Below are 22,644 nucleotides of genomic sequence, written 5' to 3' on the forward strand. Positions count from 1 at the left end.
CTATTTGTAGCACAAAGCTGTATTATACTATGTGCACCTCTTCTTCTTTTCTATGATTTGGCGAGATCAAGTGATACTAAATCCATCTAGATCTACACCAGATTGAATCTGAAAACGCCTGATAAATTTCTCTACCATGCGAGCGGGCGCTCTAAGGTTTCATCAATCATCACGTTTAGAATTGCGCACATTTGCACTGTGTATATTTGTTTCTATTTTTCTTGATGGCGGGGAGTTCCTGCGCTTTGAAGTGCTTTTGACGCCCACCTGTGGGCTGTTCAGAAAAAGAAACGCTGTGACGTTCGAAACGCGTTGGATGGGTCTTTTGTCACATTAAAGTGCCCTTTTAATCATTTTCCGTTTTGGGTCCTTCCTGCTCCGTTTGTGCTGGTGCGCTTTTGGTCTCCTTTTTCCCTGTTCAGAAACTCCCCCTAAAATAAGCTGCATTTCCCCTGCATGGTGATACTATTTGTATTTATTTGTATTCATTTAATCACTAACACATTGATACAGAGTTTTTTGGGTTTGCGCTTTTTTCTGTTGAGAGATAATGGGGAAAGGCAGGTTGTGGGCGTCCCTGAAACATGTGAATGTGCTCACAGGTGATATTTTCTTTGCTAACCTTATAAATCTGCTGACTCATGTTACATAGGGGATGTAATGATGAGATCGCTGTAGGGAGGGGGAGGAGCGTCAGAGAGTTTAAATTACAGGGTCAGAGCTGGAGAGAATTAAACAGCGAGTGCGTCTTATAATTAGACAACGAGTCCCAAGTAACATGGCCCCGCAAAGAATCCTGATCACAGGGTGTAACCGGGGGATCGGGCTGGAAATAGTCCGTCAGCTCCTAAACCAGCCAGTCCCTCCGAAGCAAATCTTTGCCACGTGTCGGGATCCTGCGCCCCCCCAGAATAAGGTAAGGATCAGATATTTATGGGGGGAAACGCTGTTCACACTGAGCAGGAATGGGTGCTGCGTGGGGTAGATTGATAACGGATAAACTACAGGAGTTACGTTCCTCCCAAAGATCGGGTGACCAGATTTTCAAAAGTAGAAACCGGGACACGATAAAAAATTATTCGTAAAAGAAATTACATCACTTCAAAATAAATATTATAATGGTATTTGTCTAATAGCGTCCCCAATTATGCTGTATTATTGATTTATTTCAGTTTCCTAAATATCTCTCTATCTCTCGTGGACATGTATTTGCGACACTAAAATATTTAGTAACAGTTATCCGTAAGGAGTGAAGTTTATGTTTCTGTGTAACTCTTGTTACTGACTGAGCTAAGCCCACATAGCCAGATGCTCAGTGTCACATCCACCGCTGATTATTTCACACTGTGTTCAATTAACTGCATCGCTGCATCTTTATATTTACAGAAACTTCATGATTTGGCAGCAAAACATCCCAGCATTGTTGTGATTAAACTAGGTAAGTGTCCTAACGATCCGCGGCTGTCTGCTCCCTCTCTGCTTGTACATCAGCACCCGCTGACAGGCGTGGGTACAGGCACTACTCTAAATAGCCTCTGCAGCAGGGGCCAAGTCCAGTCCTCAAGGGCCACCAACAGGTCAGGTTTGCAGGATATCCCTGCTTCAGCACAGGTCGAAGATTGAGCCTCTGTTTGCACCACCTATGCTGAAGCAGGGACTCATTGAGGGACTCACCCGCACACACTCTCCTAACACTACTGCATCGCACACGCTCTCCTAAACTCCTAACGCTACTGCACCCGCACACGCTCTCCTAACCTCCTAACACTACTACATCGCACACGCTCTCCTAACGCTACTGCACCCACACACGCTCTCCTAACCTCCTAACGCTACTGCACCCACACACGCTCTCCTAACCTCCTAACACTACTGCACCCGCACACGCTCTCCTAACCTCCTAACACTACTGCACCCGCACACACTCTCCTAACCTCCTAACGCTACTGCAACCGCACACGCTCTCCTAACACTACTGCACCCGCACACGCTCTCCTAACCTAACACTACTGCACCCGCACACACTCTCCTAACCTCCTAACACTACTGCACCCGCACACGCTCTCCTAACCTCCTAACACTACTGCTCCCGCACACGCTCTCCTAACCTAACACTACTGCGCCCGCACACGCACTCCTAACCTCCTAACACTACTGCAACCGCACACGCTCTCCTAATGCTACTGCACCCGCACACACTCTCCTAACCTCCTAACACTACTGCACCCGCACACGCTCTCCTAACACTACTGCACCCGCACACGCTCTCCTAACACTACTGCACCCGCACACGCTCTCCTAACACTACTGCACCCGCACACACTCTCCTAACGCTACTGCACCCGCACACACTCTCCTAACGCTACTGCACCCGCACACACTCTCCTAACCTCCTAACGCTACTGCAACCGCACACGCTCTCCTAACGCTACTGCTCCCGCACACGCTCTCCTAACCTAACACTACTGCACCCGCACACGCTCTCCTAACCTCCTAACACTACTGCAACCGCACACGCTCTCCTAATGCTACTGCACCCGCACACACTCTCCTAACCTCCTAACACTACTGCACCCGCACACGCTCTCCTAACACTACTGCACCCGCACACGCTCTCCTAACACTACTGCACCCGCACACGCTCTCCTAACACTACTGCACCCGCACACACTCTCCTAACGCTACTGCACCCGCACACACTCTCCTAACCTCCTAACGCTACTGCAACCGCACACGCTCTCCTAACGCTACTGCTCCCGCACACGCTCTCCTAACCTAACACTACTGCACCCGCACACGCTCTCCTAACCTAACACTACTGCACCCGCACACGCTCTCCTAACCTCCTAACACTACTGCAACCGCACACGCTCTCCTAATGCTACTGCACCCGCACACGCTCTCCTAACACTACTGCACCCGCACACGCTCTCCTAACACTACTGCACCCGCACACGCTCTCCTAACACTACTGCACCCACACACGCTCTCCTAACACTACTGCACCCGCACACGCTCTCCTAACCTCCTAACACTACTGCACCCGCACACACTCTCCTAACCTCCTAACGCTACTGCAACCGCACACGCTCTCCTAACCACCTAACGCTACTGCACCCGCACACGCTCTCCTAACCTAACACTACTGCACCCGCACACACTCTCCTAACCTAACACTACTGCACCCGCACACACTCTCCTAACCTCCTAACACTACTGCACCCGCACACGCTCTCCTAACCTAACACTACTGCACCCGCACACGCTCTCCTAACCTAACACTACTGCACCCGCACACGCTCTCCTAACCTCCTAACACTACTGCAACCGCACACGCTCTCCTAACGCTACTGCTCCCGCACACGCTCTCCTAACCTAACACTACTGCGCCCGCACACGCACTCCTAACCTCCTAACACTACTGCAACCGCACACGCTCTCCTAACGCTACTGCTCCCGCACACGCTCTCCTAACCTAACACTACTGCGCCCGCACACGCACTCCTAACCTCCTAACGCTACTGCACCCGCACACACTCTCCTAACCTCCTAACACTACTGCACCCGCACACGCTCTCCTAACACTACTGCACCCGCACACGCTCTCCTAACACTACTGCACCCGCACACGCTCTCCTAACACTACTGCACCCGCACACACTCTCCTAACGCTACTGCACCCGCACACACTCTCCTAACGCTACTGCACCCGCACACACTCTCCTAACCTCCTAACGCTACTGCAACCGCACACGCTCTCCTAACGCTACTGCTCCCGCACACGCTCTCCTAACCTAACACTACTGCACCCGCACACGCTCTCCTAACCTCCTAACACTACTGCAACCGCACACGCTCTCCTAATGCTACTGCACCCGCACACACTCTCCTAACCTCCTAACACTACTGCACCCGCACACGCTCTCCTAACACTACTGCACCCGCACACGCTCTCCTAACACTACTGCACCCGCACACGCTCTCCTAACACTACTGCACCCGCACACACTCTCCTAACGCTACTGCACCCGCACACACTCTCCTAACGCTACTGCACCCGCACACACTCTCCTAACCTCCTAACGCTACTGCAACCGCACACGCTCTCCTAACGCTACTGCTCCCGCACACGCTCTCCTAACCTAACACTACTGCACCCGCACACGCTCTCCTAACCTCCTAACACTACTGCAACCGCACACGCTCTCCTAATGCTACTGCACCCGCACACGCTCTCCTAACACTACTGCACCCGCACACGCTCTCCTAACACTACTGCACCCGCACACGCTCTCCTAACACTACTGCACCCACACACGCTCTCCTAACACTACTGCACCCGCACACGCTCTCCTAACACTACTGCACCCGCACACACTCTCCTAACACTACTGCACCCGCACACGCTCTCCTAACACTACTGCACCCGCACACGCTCTCCTAACACTACTGCACCCGCACACACTCTCCTAACCTCCTAACACTACTGCACCCGCACACACTCTCCTAACGCTACTGCACCCACACACGCTCTCCTAACCTCCTAACACTACTGCACCCGCACACACTCTCCTAACGCTACTGCACCCGCACACGCTCTCCTAACACTACTGCACCCGCACACGCTCTCCTAACACTACTGCACCCGCACACACTCTCCTAACCTCCTAACACTACTGCACCCGCACACGCTCTCCTAACCTCCTAACACTACTGCACCCGCACACGCTCTCCTAACCTCCTAACACTACTGCACCCGCACACGCTCTCCTAACGCTACTGCACCCGCACACACTCTCCTAACCACCTAACGCTACTGCACCCGCACACGCTCTCCTAACCTCCTAACACTACTGCACCCACACACGCTCTCCTAACCACCTAACGCTACTGCACCCGCAAACGCTCTCCTAACCTCCTAACACTACTGCACCCGCACACACTCTCCTAACCTCCTAACACTACTGCACCCGCACACGCTCTCCTAACCTCCTAACACTACTGCACCCGCACACGCTCTCCTAACCTCCTAACACTACTGCACCCGCACACGCTCTCCTAACGCTACTGCACCCGCACACACTCTCCTAACCACCTAACACTACTGCACCCGCACACGCTCTCCTAACCTCCTAACACTACTGCACCCGCACACACTCTCCTAACCTCCTAACACTACTGCACCCGCACACGCTCTCCTAACCTCCTAACGCTACTGCACCCGCACACGCTCTCCTAACCACCTAACGCTACTGCACCCGCACACGCTCTCCTAACCTCCTAACACTACTGCACCCGCACACGCTCTCCTAACCTCCTAACGCTACTGCACCCGCACACACTCTCCTAACCTCCTAACACTACTGCACACGCACACGCTCTCCTAACCTCCTAACGCTACTGCACCCGCACACACTCTCCTAACCTCCTAACACTACTGCACACGCACACGCTCTCCTAACCTCCTAACACTACTGCACCTGCACACGCTCTCCTAACCTCCTAACACTACTGCACCCGCACACGCTCTCCTAACGCTACTGCACCCACACACGCTCTCCTAACCACCTAACACTACTGCACCCGCACACTCTCTCCTAACGCTACTGCACCCGCACGCGCTCTCCTAACACTACTGCACCCGCACACGCTCTCCTAACGCTACTGCACCCGCACACGCTCTCCTAACCTCCTAACACTACTGCACCCACACACGCTCTCCTAACCACCTAACACTACTGCACCCGCACACGCTCTCCTAACCTCCTAACACTACTGCACCCGCACACGCTCTCCTAACACTACTGCACCCGCACACACTCTCCTAACGCTACTGCACCCGCACACACTCTCCTAACGCTACTGCACCCGCACACACTCTCCTAACCTCCTAACGCTACTGCAACCGCACACGCTCTCCTAACGCTACTGCTCCCGCACACGCTCTCCTAACCTAACACTACTGCACCCGCACACGCTCTCCTAACCTCCTAACACTACTGCAACCGCACACGCTCTCCTAATGCTACTGCACCCGCACACGCTCTCCTAACACTACTGCACCCGCACACGCTCTCCTAACACTACTGCACCCGCACACGCTCTCCTAACACTACTGCACCCACACACGCTCTCCTAACACTACTGCACCCGCACACGCTCTCCTAACACTACTGCACCCGCACACACTCTCCTAACGCTACTGCACCCGCACACGCTCTCCCAACACTACTGCACCCGCACACGCTCTCCTAACACTACTGCACCCGCACACACTCTCCTAACCTCCTAACACTACTGCACCCGCACACACTCTCCTAACGCTACTGCACCCACACACGCTCTCCTAACCTCCTAACACTACTGCACCCGCACACACTCTCCTAACGCTACTGCACCCGCACACGCTCTCCTAACACTACTGCACCCGCACACGCTCTCCTAACACTACTGCACCCGCACACACTCTCCTAACCTCCTAACACTACTGCACCCGCACACACTCTCCTAACGCTACTGCACCCACACACGCTCTCCTAACCTCCTAACACTACTGCACCCGCACACGCTCTCCTAACCTCCTAACACTACTGCACCCGCACACACTCTCCTAACGCTACTGCACCCGCACACGCTCTCCTAACACTACTGCACCCGCACACGCTCTCCTAACACTACTGCACCCGCACACGCTCTCCTAACCTCCTAACACTACTGCACCCGCACACGCTCTCCTAACCTCCTAACACTACTGCACCCGCACACGCTCTCCTAACCTCCTAACACTACTGCACCCGCACACGCTCTCCTAACACTACTGCACCCGCACACACTCTCCTAACCACCTAACGCTACTGCACCCGCACACGCTCTCCTAACCTCCTAACACTACTGCACCCACACACGCTCTCCTAACCTCCTAACACTACTGCACCCGCACACACTCTCCTAACCTCCTAACACTACTGCACCCGCACACGCTCTCCTAACCTCCTAACGCTACTGCACCCGCACACGCTCTCCTAACGCTACTGCACCCACACACGCTCTCCTAACCACCTAACACTACTGCACCCGCACACGCTCTCCTAACGCTACTGCACCCGCACACGCTCTCCTAACCTAACACTACTGCACCCGCACACTCTCTCCTAACGCTACTGCACCCGCACGCGCTCTCCTAACCTCCTAACACTACTGCACCCGCACACACTCTCCTAACCTCCTAACACTACTGCACCCGCACACGCTCTCCTAACCTCCTAACACTACTGCACCCGCACACACTCTCCTAACCTCCTAACACTACTGCACCCGCACACGCTCTCCTAACGCTACTGCACCCACACACGCTCTCCTAACCACCTAACACTACTGCACCCGCACACTCTCTCCTAACGCTACTGCACCCGCACGCGCTCTCCTAACACTACTGCACCCGCACACGCTCTCCTAACGCTACTGCACCCGCACACGCTCTCCTAACCTCCTAACACTACTGCACCCGCACACGCTCTCCTAACCACCTAACACTACTGCACCCGCACACGCTCTCCTAACGCTACTGCACCCGCACACACTCTCCTAACGCTACTGCACCCACACACGCTCTCCTAACCACCTAACACTACTGCACCCGCACACGCTCTCCTAACGCTACTGCACCCGCACACACTCTCCTAACGCTACTGCACCCACACACGCTCTCCTAACCTCCTAACACTACTGCACCCGCACACGCTCTCCTAACCTCCTAACGCTACTGCACCCGCACACGCTCTCCTAACCTCCTAACACTACTGCACCCGCACACGCTCTCCTAACCTCCTAACGCTACTGCACCCGCACACGCTCTCCTAACCTCCTAACACTACTGCACCCGCACACGCTCTCCTAACGCTACTGCACCCGCACACGCTCTCCTAACCTCCTAACACTACTGCACCCGCACACACTCTCCTAACCTCCTAACACTACTGCACCCGCACACGCTCTCCTAACCTCCTAACACTACTGCACCCGCACACGCTCTCCTAACCTCCTAACACTACTGCACCCGCACACGCTCTCCTAACACTACTGCACCCGCACACGCTCTCCTAACCTCCTAACACTACTGCACCCGCACACGCTCTCCTAACGCTACTGCACCCGCACACACTCTCCTAACGCTACTGCACCCACACACGCTCTCCTAACCTCCTAACACTACTGCACCCGCACACGCTCTCCTAACGCTACTGCACCCGCACACGCTCTCCTAACCTCCTAACACTACTGCACCCGCACACGCTCTCCTAACCTCCTAACACTACTGCACCCGCACACGCTCTCCTAACCTCCTAACACTACTGCACCCGCACACACTCTCCTAACGCTACTGCACCCGCACACACTCTCCTAACCTCCTAACGCTACTGCACCCGCACACGCTCTCCTAACCTCCTAACGCTACTGCACACGCACACGCTCTCCTAACGCTACTGCACCCGCACACGCTCTCCTAATGCTACTGCACCCGCACACGCTCTCCTAACGCTACTGCACCCGCACACGCTCTCCTAACCTCCTAACACTACTGCACCCGCACACGCTCTCCTAACCTCCTAACGCTACTGCACCCGCACACGCTCTCCTAACGCTACTGCACCCGCACACGCTCTCCTAACCTCCTAACACTACTGCACCCGCACACGCTCTCCTAACGCTACTGCACCCGCACACGCTCTCCTAACGCTACTGCACCCGCACACGCTCTCCTAACCTCCTAACACTACTGCACCCGCACACGCTCTCCTAACCTCCTAACACTACTGCACCCGCACACACTCTCCTAACCTCCTAACGCTACTGCACCCGCACACGTTCTCCTAACCTCCTAACACTACTGCACCCGCACACACTCTCCTAACCTCCTAATGCTACTGCACCCGCACACGCTCTCCTAACCTCCTAACACTACTGCACCCGCACACACTCTCCTAACGCTACTGCACCCGCACACGATCTCCTAACGCTACTGCACCCGCACACACTCTCCTAACCTCCTAACGCTACTGCACCCGCACACGCTCTCCTAACGCTACTGCACCCGCACACGCTCTCCTAACCTCCTAACACTACTGCACCCGCACACACTCTCCTAACCTCCTAACGCTACTGCACCCGCACACGCTCTCCTAACGCTACTGCACCCGCACACACTCTCCTAACCTCCTAACGCTACTGCACCCGCACACACTCTCCTAACCTCCTAACACTACTGCACCCGCACACGCTCTCCTAACCTCCTAACGCTACTGCACCCGCACACGCTCTCCTAACCTCCTAACGCTACTGCACCCGCACACGCTCTCCTAACGCTACTGCACCCGCACACGCTCTCCTAACGCTACTGCACCCGCACACGCTCTCCTAACACTACTGCACCCGCACACACTCTCCTAACCTCCTAACACTACTGCACCCGCACACACTCTCCTAACCTCCTAACACTACTGAACCCGCACACGCTCTCCTAACCTCCTAACACTACTGCACCGCACACGCTCTCCTAACCTCCTAACGCTACTGCACCCGCACACGCTCTCCTAACCTCCTAACGCTACTGCACCCGCACACGCTCTCCTAACCTCCTAACACTACTGCACCCGCACACGCTCTCCTAACCTCCTAACGCTACTGCACCCGCACACGCTCTCCTAACCTCCTAACGCTACTGCACCCGCACACGCTCTCCTAACACTACTGCACCCGCACACGCTCTCCTAACGCTACTGCACCCGCACACGCTCTCCTAACCTCCTAACACTACTGCACCCGCACACGCTCTCCTAACGCTACTGCACCCGCACACGCTCTCCTAACCTCCTAACACTACTGCACCCGCACACGCTCTCCTAACCTCCTAACACTACTGCACCCGCACACACTCTCCTAACGCTACTGCACCCGCACACGCTCTCCTAACGCTACTGCACCCGCACACGCTCTCCTAACGCTACTGCACCCGCACACGCTCTCCTAACACTACTGCACCCGCACACGCTCTCCTAACACTACTGCACCTACACACGCTCTCCTACCACTACTGCACCCGCACACGCTCTCCTAACCTCCTAACACTACTGCACCCGCACACACTCTCCTAACCTCCTAACACTACTGCACCCGCACACGCTCTCCTAACGCTACTGCACCCGCACACGCTCTCCTAACGCTACTGCACCCGCACACGCTCTCCTAACACTACTGCACCCGCACACACTCTCCTAACCTCCTAACACTACTGCACCCGCACACGCTCTCCTAACGCTACTGCACCCGCACACACTCTCCTAACGCTACTGCACCCGCACACGCTCTCCTAACACTACTGCACCCGCACACGCTCTCCTAACCTCCTAACACTACTGCACCCGCACACGCTCTCCTAACCTCCTAACACTACTGCACCCGCACACACTCTCCTAACACTACTGCACCCGCACACGCTCTCCTAACCTCCTAACACTACTGCACCCGCACACGCTCTCCTAACCTCCTAACACTACTGCAACCGCACACGCTCTCCTAACGCTACTGCACCCGCACACGCTCTCCTAACGCTACTGCACCCGCACACGCTCTCCTAACCCTACTGCACCCGCACACGCTCTCCTAACCTCCTAACGCTACTGCACCCGCACACGCTCTCCTAACGCTACTGCACCCGCACACGCTCTCCTAACACTACTGCACCCGCACACGCTCTCCTAACACTACTGCACCCGCACACGCTCTCCTAACCTCCTAACACTACTGCACCCGCACACACTCTCCTAACGCTACTGCACCCGCACACGCTCTCCTAACACTACTGCACCCGCACACGCTCTCCTAACACTACTGCACCCGCACACACTCTCCTAACCTCCTAACACTACTGCACCCGCACACGCTCTCCTAACACTACTGCACCCGCACACGCTCTCCTATCGCTACTGCACCCGCACACGCTCTCCTAACACTACTGCACCCGCACAAGTTCTCCTAACCTCCTAACACTACTGCACCCGCACACACTCTCCTAACCTCCTAACACTACTGCACCCGCACACGCTCGCCTAACCTCCTAACACTACTGCACCCGCACACGCTCTCCTAACACTACTGCACCCGCACACGCTCTCCTAACCTCCTAACACTACTGCACCCGCACACGCTCTCCTAACCTCCTAACACTACTGCACCCGCACACACTCTCCTAACCTCCTAACACTACTGCACCCGCACACGCTCTCCTAACCTCCTAACGCTACTGCACCCGCACACGCTCTCCTAACCTCCTAACACTACTGCACCCGCACACACTCTCCTAACCTCCTAACACTACTGCACCCGCACACGCTCTCCTAACCTCCTAACACTACTGCACCCGCACACACTCTCCTAACACTACTGCACCCGCACACGCTCTCCTAACCTCCTAACACTACTGCACCCGCACACACTCTCCTAACCTCCTAACACTACTGCACCCGCACACGCTCTCCTAACACTACTGCACCCGCACACGCTCTCCTAACACTACTGCACCCGCACACGCTCTCCTAACCTCCTAACACTACTGCACCCGCACACACTCTCCTAACACTACTGCACCCGCACACACTCTCCTAACCTCCTAACACTACTGCACCCGCACACGCTCTCCTAACACTACTGCACCCGCACACGCTCTCCTAACACTACTGCACCCGCACACGCTCTCCTAACACTACTGCACCCGCACACACTCTCCTAACCTCCTAACACTACTGCACCCGCACACGCTCTCCTAACGCTACTGCACCCGCACACGCTCTCCTAACACTACTGCACCCGCACACGCTCTCCTAACACTACTGCACCCGCACACACTCTCCTAACCTCCTAACACTACTGCACCCGCACACGCTCTCCTAACACTACTGCACCCGCACACGCTCTCCTAACACTACTGCACCCGCACACGCTCTCCTAACCCTACTGCACCCGCACACGCTCTCCTAACCTCCTAACGCTACTGCACCCGCACACGCTCTCCTAACGCTACTGCACCCGCACACGCTCTCCTAACCTCCTAACACTACTGCACCCGCACACGCTCTCCTAACACTACTGCACCCGCACACGCTCTCCTAACACTACTGCACCCGCACACGCTCTCCTAACACTACTGCACCCACACACGCTCTCCTAACCTCCTAACACTACTGCACCCGCACACACTCTCCTAACCTCCTAACACTACTGCACCCGCACACGCTCTCCTAACCTCCTAACACTACTGCACCCGCACACGCTCTCCTAACACTACTGCACCCGCACACGCTCTCCTAACCTCCTAACACTACTGCACCCGCACACGCTCTCCTAACCTCCTAACACTACTGCACCCGCACACACTCTCCTAACCTCCTAACACTACTGCACCCGCACACGCTCTCCTAACCTCCTAACGCTACTGCACCCGCACACGCTCTCCTAACCTCCTAACACTACTGCACCCGCACACACTCTCCTAACCTCCTAACACTACTGCACCCGCACACGCTCTCCTAACCTCCTAACACTACTGCACCCGCACACGCTCTCCTAACACTACTGCACCCGCACACACTCTCCTAACCTCCTAACACTACTGCACCCGCACACACTCTCCTAACACTACTGCACCCGCACACGCTCTCCTAACCTCCTAACACTACTGCACCCGCACACACTCTCCTAACCTCCTAACACTACTGCACCCGCACACGCTCTCCTAACACTACTGCACCCGCACACGCTCTCCTAACACTACTGCACCCGCACACACTCTCCTAACCTCCTAACACTACTGCACCCGCACACGCTCTCCTAACACTACTGCACCCGCACACGCTCTCCTAACCTCCTAACACTACTGCACCCGCACACACTCTCCTAACACTACTGCACCCGCACACACTCTCCTAACCTCCTAACACTACTGCACCCGCACACGCTCTCCTAACACTACTGCACCCGCACACGCTCTCCTAACACTACTGCACCCGCACACGCTCTCCTAACACTACTGCACCCGCACACACTCTCCTAACCTCCTAACACTACTGCACCCGCACACGCTCTCCTAACGCTACTGCACCCGCACACGCTCTCCTAACACTACTGCACCCGCACACGCTCTCCTAACACTACTGCACCCGCACACGCTCTCCTAACCCTACTGCACCCGCACACGCTCTCCTAACCTCCTAACGCTACTGCACCCGCACACGCTCTCCTAACGCTACTGCACCCGCACACGCTCTCCTAACCTCCTAACACTACTGCACCCGCACACGCTCTCCTAACACTACTGCACCCGCACACGCTCTCCTAACACTACTGCACCCGCACACGCTCTCCTAACACTACTGCACCCACACACGCTCTCCTAACCTCCTAACACTACTGCACCCGCACACGCTCTCCTAACCTCCTAACACTACTGCACCCGCACACGCTCTCCTAACCTCCTAACACTACTGCACCCGCACACGCTCTCCTAACGCTACTGCACCCACACACGCTCTCCTAACCTCCTAACACTACTGCACCCGCACACACTCTCCTAACCTCCTAACACTACTGCAACCGCACACGCTCTCCTAACGCTACTGCACCCGCACACGCTCTCCTAACGCTACTGCACCCGCACACGCTCTCCTAACGCTACTGCACCCGCACACGCTCTCCTAACGCTACTGCACCCGCACACGCTCTCCTAACGCTACTGCACCCGCACACGCTCTCCTAACATCCTAACACTACTGCACCCGCACACGCTCTCCTAACATCCTAACACTACTGCACCCGCACACGCTCTCCTAACGCTACTGCACCCGCACACGCTCTCCTAACCTCCTAACGCTACTGCACCCGCACACGCTCTCCTAACCTCCTAACGCTACTGCACCCGCACACGCTCTCCTAACACTACTGCACCCGCACACGCTCTCCTAACCTCCTAACGCTACTGCACCCGCACACGCTCTCCTAACGCTACTGCACCCGCACACGCTCTCCTAACGCTACTGCACCCGCACACGCTCTCCTAACGCTACTGCACCCGCACACGCTCTCCTAACGCTACTGCACCCGCACACGCTCTCCTAACCTCCTAACGCTACTGCACCCGCACACGCTCTCCTAACGCTACTGCACCCGCACACGCTCTCCTAACCTCCTAACGCTACTGCACCCGCACACGCTCTCCTAATGCTACTGCACCCGCACACGCTCTCCTAACACTACTGCACCCGCACACGCTCTCCTAACCTCCTAACGCTACTGCACCCGCACACGCTCTCCTAACGCTACTGCACCCGCACACGCTCTCCTAACGCTACTGCACCCGCACACGCTCTCCTAACCTCCTAACGCTACTGCACCCGCACACGCTCTCCTAACCTCCTAACACTACTGCACCCGCACACACTCTCCTAACCTCCTAACACTACTGCACCCGCACACGCTCTCCTAACCTCCTAACACTACTGCACCCGCACACGCTCTCCTAACACTACTGCACCCGCACACACTCTCCTAACCTCCTAACACTACTGCACCCGCACACACTCTCCTAACACTACTGCACCCGCACACGCTCTCCTAACCTCCTAACACTACTGCACCCGCACACACTCTCCTAACCTCCTAACACTACTGCACCCGCACACGCTCTCCTAACACTACTGCACCCGCACACGCTCTCCTAACACTACTGCACCCGCACACACTCTCCTAACCTCCTAACACTACTGCACCCGCACACGCTCTCCTAACACTACTGCACCCGCACACGCTCTCCTAACCTCCTAACACTACTGCACCCGCACACACTCTCCTAACACTACTGCACCCGCACACACTCTCCTAACCTCCTAACACTACTGCACCCGCACACGCTCTCCTAACACTACTGCACCCGCACACGCTCTCCTAACACTACTGCACCCGCACACGCTCTCCTAACACTACTGCACCCGCACACACTCTCCTAACCTCCTAACACTACTGCACCCGCACACGCTCTCCTAACACTACTGCACCCGCACACGCTCTCCTAACACTACTGCACCCGCACACGCTCTCCTAACCCTACTGCACCCGCACACGCTCTCCTAACCTCCTAACGCTACTGCACCCGCACACGCTCTCCTAACGCTACTGCACCCGCACACGCTCTCCTAACCTCCTAACACTACTGCACCCCCACGCACACGCTCTCCTAACACTACTGCACCCGCACACGCTCTCCTAACACTACTGCACCCGCACACGCTCTCCTAACACTACTGCACCCACACACGCTCTCCTAACCTCCTAACACTACTGCACCCGCACACGCTCTCCTAACCTCCTAACACTACTGCACCCGCACACGCTCTCCTAACCTCCTAACACTACTGCACCCGCACACGCTCTCCTAACGCTACTGCACCCACACACGCTCTCCTAACCTCCTAACACTACTGCACCCGCACACACTCTCCTAACCTCCTAACACTACTGCATCCGCACACGCTCTCCTAACGCTACTGCACCCGCACACGCTCTCCTAACGCTACTGCACCCGCACACGCTCTCCTAACGCTACTGCACCCGCACACGCTCTCCTAACGCTACTGCACCCGCACACGCTCTCCTAACGCTACTGCACCCGCACACGCTCTCCTAACATCCTAACACTACTGCACCCGCACACGCTCTCCTAACATCCTAACACTACTGCACCCGCACACGCTCTCCTAACGCTACTGCACCCGCACACGCTCTCCTAACCTCCTAACGCTACTGCACCCGCACACGCTCTCCTAACCTCCTAACGCTACTGCACCCGCACACGCTCTCCTAACACTACTGCACCCGCACACGCTCTCCTAACCTCCTAACGCTACTGCACCCGCACACGCTCTCCTAACGCTACTGCACCCGCACACGCTCTCCTAACGCTACTGCACCCGCACACGCTCTCCTAACGCTACTGCACCCGCACACGCTCTCCTAACGCTACTGCACCCGCACACGCTCTCCTAACCTCCTAACGCTACTGCACCCGCACACGCTCTCCTAACGCTACTGCACCCGCACACGCTCTCCTAACCTCCTAACGCTACTGCACCCGCACACGCTCTCCTAATGCTACTGCACCCGCACACGCTCTCCTAACACTACTGCACCCGCACACGCTCTCCTAACCTCCTAACGCTACTGCACCCGCACACGCTCTCCTAACGCTACTGCACCCGCACACGCTCTCCTAACGCTACTGCACCCGCACACGCTCTCCTAACGCTACTGCACCCGCACACGCTCTCCTAACCTCCTAACGCTACTGCACCCGCACACGCTCTCCTAACACTACTGCACCCGCACACGCTCTCCTAACGCTACTGCACCCGCACACGCTCTCCTAACCTCCTAACGCTACTGCACCCGCACACGCTCTCCTAACACTACTGCACCCGCACACGCTCTCCTAACACTACTGCACCCGCACACGCTCTCCTAACGCTACTGCACCCGCACACGCTCTCCTAACACTACTGCACCCGCAGACGCTCTCCTAACCTCCTAACGCTACTGCACCCGCACACGCTCTCCTAACACTACTGCACCCGCACACGCTCTCCTAACGCTACTGCACCCGCACACGCTCTCCTAACGCTACTGCACCCGCACACGCTCTCCTAACGCTACTGCACCCGCACACGCTCTCCTAACCTCCTAACGCTACTGCACCCGCACACGCTCTCCTAACGCTACTGCACCCGCACACGCTCTCCTAACCTCCTAACGCTACTGCACCCGCACACGCTCTCCTAACGCTACTGCACCCGCACACGCTCTCCTAACGCTACTGCACCCGCACACGCTCTCCTAACCTCCTAACGCTACTGCACCCGCACACGCTCTCCTAACACTACTGCACCCGCACACGCTCTCCTAACACTACTGCACCCGCACACGCTCTCCTAACACTACTGCAACCGCACACGCTCTCCTAACACTACTGCACCCGCACACGCTCTCCTAACCTCCTAACACTACTGCACCCGCACACGCTCTCCTAACACTACTGCACCCGCACACGCTCTCCTAACACTACTGCACCCGCACACGCTCTCCTAACACTACTGCACCCGCACACGCTCTCCTAACCTCCTAACGCTACTGCACCCGCACACGCTCTCCTAACACTACTGCACCCGCACACGCTCTCCTAACGCTACTGCACCCGCACACGCTCTCCTAACGCTACTGCACCCGCACACGCTCTCCTAACGCTACTGCACCCGCACACGCTCTCCTAACCTCCTAACACTACTGCACCCGCACACGCTCTCCTAACACTACTGCACCCGCACACGCTCTCCTAACCTCCTAACACTACTGCACCCGCACACGCTCTCCTAACACTACTGCACCCGCACACGCTCTCCTAACCTCCTAACGCTACTGCACCCGCACACGCTCTCCTAACACTACTGCACCCGCACACGCTCTCCTAACCTCCTAACACTACTGCACCCGCACACGCTCTCCTAACGCTACTGCACCCGCACACGCTCTCCTAACCTCCTAACACTACTGCACCCGCACACGCTCTCCTAACCTCCTAACACTACTGCACCCGCACACGCTCTCCTAACCTCCTAACACTACTGCACCCGCACACACTCTCCTAACGCTACTGCACCCGCACACGCTCTCCTAACACTACTGCACCCGCACACGCTCTCCTAACCTCCTAACACTACTGCACCCGCACACACTCTCCTAACGCTACTGCACCCGCACACGCTCTCCTAACGCTACTGCACCCGCACACGCTCTCCTAACCTCCTAACACTACTGCAACCGCACACGCTCTCCTAACGCTACTGCACCCGCACACGCTCTCCTAACGCTACTGCACCCGCACACGCTCTCCTAACGCTACTGCACCCGCACACGCTCTCCTAACACTACTGCACCCGCACACGCTCTCCTAACACTACTGCACCCGCACACGCTCTCCTAACATCCTAACACTACTGCACCCGCACACGCTCTCCTAACACTACTGCACCCGCACACGCTCTCCTAACCTCCTAACACTACTGCTCCCGCACACGCTCTCCTAACCTCCTAACACTACTGCACCCGCACACGTTCTCCTAACCTCCTAACCCTACTGCACCCGCACACGCTCTCCTAACGCTACTGCACCCGCACACGCTCTCCTAACGCTACTGAACCCGCACACGCTCTCCTAACCTCCTAACGCTACTGCACCCGCACACGCTCTCCTAACCTCCTAACCCTACTGCACCCGCACACGCTCTCCTAACCTCCTAACGCTACTGCACCCGCACACGCTCTCCTAACCTCCTAACGCTACTGCACCCGCACACACTCTCCTAACGCTACTGCACCCGCACACGCTCTCCTACCACTACTGCACCCGCACACGCTCTCCTAACACTACTGCACCCGCACACGCTCTCCTAATGCTACTGCACCCGCACACGCTCTCCTAACCTCCTAACACTACTGCACCCGCACACGCTCTCCTAACGCTACTGCACCCGCACACGCTCTCCTAACGCTACTGCACCCGCACACGCTCTCCTAACGCTACTGCACCCGCACACGCTCTCCTAACCTCCTAACACTACTGCACCCGCACACGCTCTCCTAACACTACTGCACCCGCACACGCTCTCCTAACACTACTGCACCCCGCACACGCTCTCCTAACCTCCTAACACTACTGCACCCGCACACGCTCTCCTAACACTACTGCACCCGCACACGCTCTCCTAACGCTACTGCACCCGCACACGCTCTCCTAACACTACTGCACCCGCACACGCTCTCCTACCACTACTGCACCCGCACACGCTCTCCTAACACTACTGCACCCGCACACGCTCTCCTACCAGTACTGCACCCGCACACGCTCTCCTAACACTACTGCACCCGCACACGCTCCTCCTAACGCTACTGCACCCGCACACGCTCTCCTAACGCTACTGCACCCGCACACGCTCTCCTACCACTACTGCACCCGCACACGCTCTCCTAACGCTACTGCACCCGCACACGCTCTCCTAACCTCCTAACGCTACTGCACCCGCACACGCTCTCCTAACGCTACTGCACCCGCACACGCTCTCCTAACGCTACTGCACCCGCACACGCTCTCCTAACCTCCTAACGCTACTGCACCCGCACACGCTCTCCTAACCTCCTAACGCTACTGCACCCGCACACGCTCTCCTAACGCTACTGCACCCGCACACACTCTCCTAACACTACTGCACCCACACACGCTCTCCTAACGCTACTGCACCCGCACACGCTCTCCTAACGCTACTGCACCCGCACACGCTCTCCTAACGCTACTGCACCCGCAAACGCTCTCCTAACCTCCTAACGCTACTGCACCCGCACACGCTCTCCTAACCTCCTAACACTACTGCACCCGCACACGCTCTCCTACCACTACTGCACCCACACCCGCTCTCCTAACGCTACTGCACCCGCACACGCTCTCCTAACGCTACTGCACCCGCACACGCTCTCCTAACCTCCTAACGCTACTGCACCCGCACACGCTCTCCTAACGCTACTGCACCCCACACACGCTCTCCTACCACTACTGCACCCGCACACGCTCTCCTACCACTACTGCACCCGCACAACGCTCTCCTAACACTACTGCACCCCGCACACGCTCTCCTAACCACCTAACGCTACTGCACCCACACACGCTCTCCTACCACTACTGCACCCGCACACGCTCTCCTAACGCTACTGCACCCGCACACGCTCTCCTAACCTCCTAACGCTACTGCACCCGCACACGCTCTCCTAACCTCCTAACGCTACTGCACCCGCACACGCTCTCCTAACGCTACTGCACCCACACACGCTCTCCTACCACACTACTGCACCCGCACATGCTCTCCTAACACTACTGCACCCGCACACGCTCTCCTAACCACCTAACGCTACTGCAACCGCACACGCTCTCCTAACATCCTAACACTACTGCACCCGCACACGTTCTCCTAACCTCCTAACACTACTGCACCCCGCACACGCTCTCCTAACATCCTAACACTACTGCACCCGCACACGTTCTCCTAACCTCCTAAACACTACTGCACCCGCACACACTCTCCCTAACACTACTGCACCCGCACACGCTCTCCTAACCTCCTAACACTACTGCTCCCGCACACGCTCTCCTAACCTCCTAACACTACTGCACCCGCACACACTCTCCTAACACTACTGCACCCGCACACGCTCTCCTAACCTCCTAACACTACTGCACCCGCACACGCTCTCCTAACCTCCTAACGCTACTGCATCACCCGCACACGCTCTCCTAACGCTACTGCACCCGCACACGCTCTCCTAACCTCCTAACACCTACTGCACCCGCACACGTTCTCCTAACCTCCTAACACTACTGCACCCGCACACGCTCTCCTAACACTACTGCACCCGCACACGCTCTCCTAACACTACTGCACCCGCACACGCTCTCCTAACACTACTGCACCCGCACACGCTCTCCTAACACTACTGCACCCCGCACACGCTCTCCTAACACTACTGCACCCGCACACGCTCTCCTAACGCTACTGCACCTGCACACGCTCTCCTAACGCTACTGCACCCACACACGCTCTCCTAACCTCCTAACACTACTGCACCCGCACACGCTCTCCTAACGCTACTGCACCCACACACGCTCTCCTAACCTCCTACGCTACTGCACCCACACACGCTCTCCTAACGCTACTGCACCCACACACGCTCTCCTAACCTCCTAACACTACTGCACCCGCACACGCTCTCCTAACCTCCTAACACTACTGCACCCGCACACGCTCTCCTAACACTACTGCACCCGCACACGCTCTCCTAACACTACTGCACCGCACCACACGCTCTCCTAACACTACTGCACCCGCACACCGCTCCTACCACTACTGCACCCGCACACGCTCTCCTAACGCTACTGCACCCGCACACGCTCTCCTAACCTCCTAACGCTACTGCACCCGCACACACTCTCCTAACCTACTGCACCCACACACGCTCTCCTAACACTACTGCACCCGCACACGCTCTCCTAACACTACTGCACCCCGCACACGCTCTCCTAACCTCCTAACGCTACTGCACCCGCACACGCTCCTCCTAACACTACTGCACCCGCACACGCTCTCCTAACACTACTGCAACCCGCACACGCTCTCCTAACGCTACTGCACCCGCACACGCTCTCCTAACACTACTGCACCCGCACACGCTCTCCTAACCTCCTAACGCTACTGCACCCGCACACGCTCTCCTAACACTACTGCACCCGCACACGCTCTCCTCCAACACTACTGCACCCGCACACGCTCTCCTAACCTCCTAACGCTACTGCACCCGCACACGTTCTCCCAACACTACTGCACCCGCACACGTTTCTCCTAACCTCCTAACACTACTGCACCCGCACACGCTCTCCTAACGCTACTGCACCCGCACACGCTCTCCTAACACTACTGCACCCGCACACGCTCTCCTAACCTCCTACGCTACTGCACCCGCACACGACTCTCCTAACCTCCTAACGCTACTGCACCCGCACACGCTCTCCTAACACTACTGACCCGCACACGCTCTCCTAACTACGACTACTGCACCCGCACACGCTCTCCTAACCACTACTGCACCCGCACACGCTCTCCTAACACTACTGCACCCGCACACGCTCTCCTAACACTACTGCACCCGCACACGCTCTCCTACCACTACTGCACCCGCACACACTCTCCTACCACTACTGCACCCGCACACGCTCTCCCAACACTACTGCACCCGCCACAGCTCTCCTACCACTACTGCACCCGCACACGCTCTCCTCCAACACTACTGCACCCGCACACGCTCTCCTAACACTACTGCACCCGCACACGCTCTCTCCTAACCTCCTAACGCTACTGCACCCGCACACGCTCTCACCAACACTACTGCACCCGCACACGCTCTCCTAACGCTACTGCACCCGCACACGCTCTCCTAACCTCCTAACGCTACTGCAACCGCACACGCTCTCCTAACACTACTGCAACCGCACACGCTCTCCTAACGCTACTGCACCCGCACACGCTCTCCTAACGCTACTGCACCCGCACACGCTCTCCTAACACTACTGCACCCGCACACGCTCTCCTAACCTCCTAACGCTACTGCACCCGCACACGCTCTCCTAACGCTACTGCACCCGCACACGCTCTCCTAACACTACTGCACCCGCACACGCTCTCCTAACCTCCTAACGCTACTGCACCCGCACACGCTCTCCTAACCTCCTAACGCTACTGCACCCGCACACGCTCTCCTAACCTCCTAACGCTACTGCACCCACACACGTTCTCCTAACCTCCTAACACTACTGCACCCGCACACGCTCTCCTAACGCTACTGCACCCGCACACGCTCTCCTAACACTACTGCACCCGCACACGCTCTCCTAACCTCCTAACGCTACTGCACCCGCACACACTCTCCTAACCTCCTAACGCTACTGCACCC

The 22,644-nt window shown here is 57.0% G+C and overlaps 1 protein-coding gene across 1 annotated transcript in view; it reads left to right on the forward strand.

Annotated features, from left to right (window-relative positions):
- The first annotated feature begins 724 nt into the window (after positions 1–724).
- The window catches only part of LOC142483701 (C-signal-like), a 74,952-nt gene continuing 53,032 nt past the window's right edge, over positions 725–22,644 (forward strand). Inside the window, exons 1-2 of the mRNA XM_075583723.1 lie at positions 725–916; positions 1,387–1,438. Of these exons, the coding sequence (XP_075439838.1) occupies positions 779–916; positions 1,387–1,438 (190 nt within the window). The 5' untranslated portion in view covers positions 725–778. The remainder of the gene's footprint in view (positions 917–1,386; positions 1,439–22,644) is intronic.

This window comes from Ascaphus truei, unplaced genomic scaffold, assembly GCF_040206685.1.
Source record: "Ascaphus truei isolate aAscTru1 unplaced genomic scaffold, aAscTru1.hap1 HAP1_SCAFFOLD_358, whole genome shotgun sequence".
Lineage (NCBI taxonomy): Eukaryota > Metazoa > Chordata > Amphibia > Anura > Ascaphidae > Ascaphus > Ascaphus truei.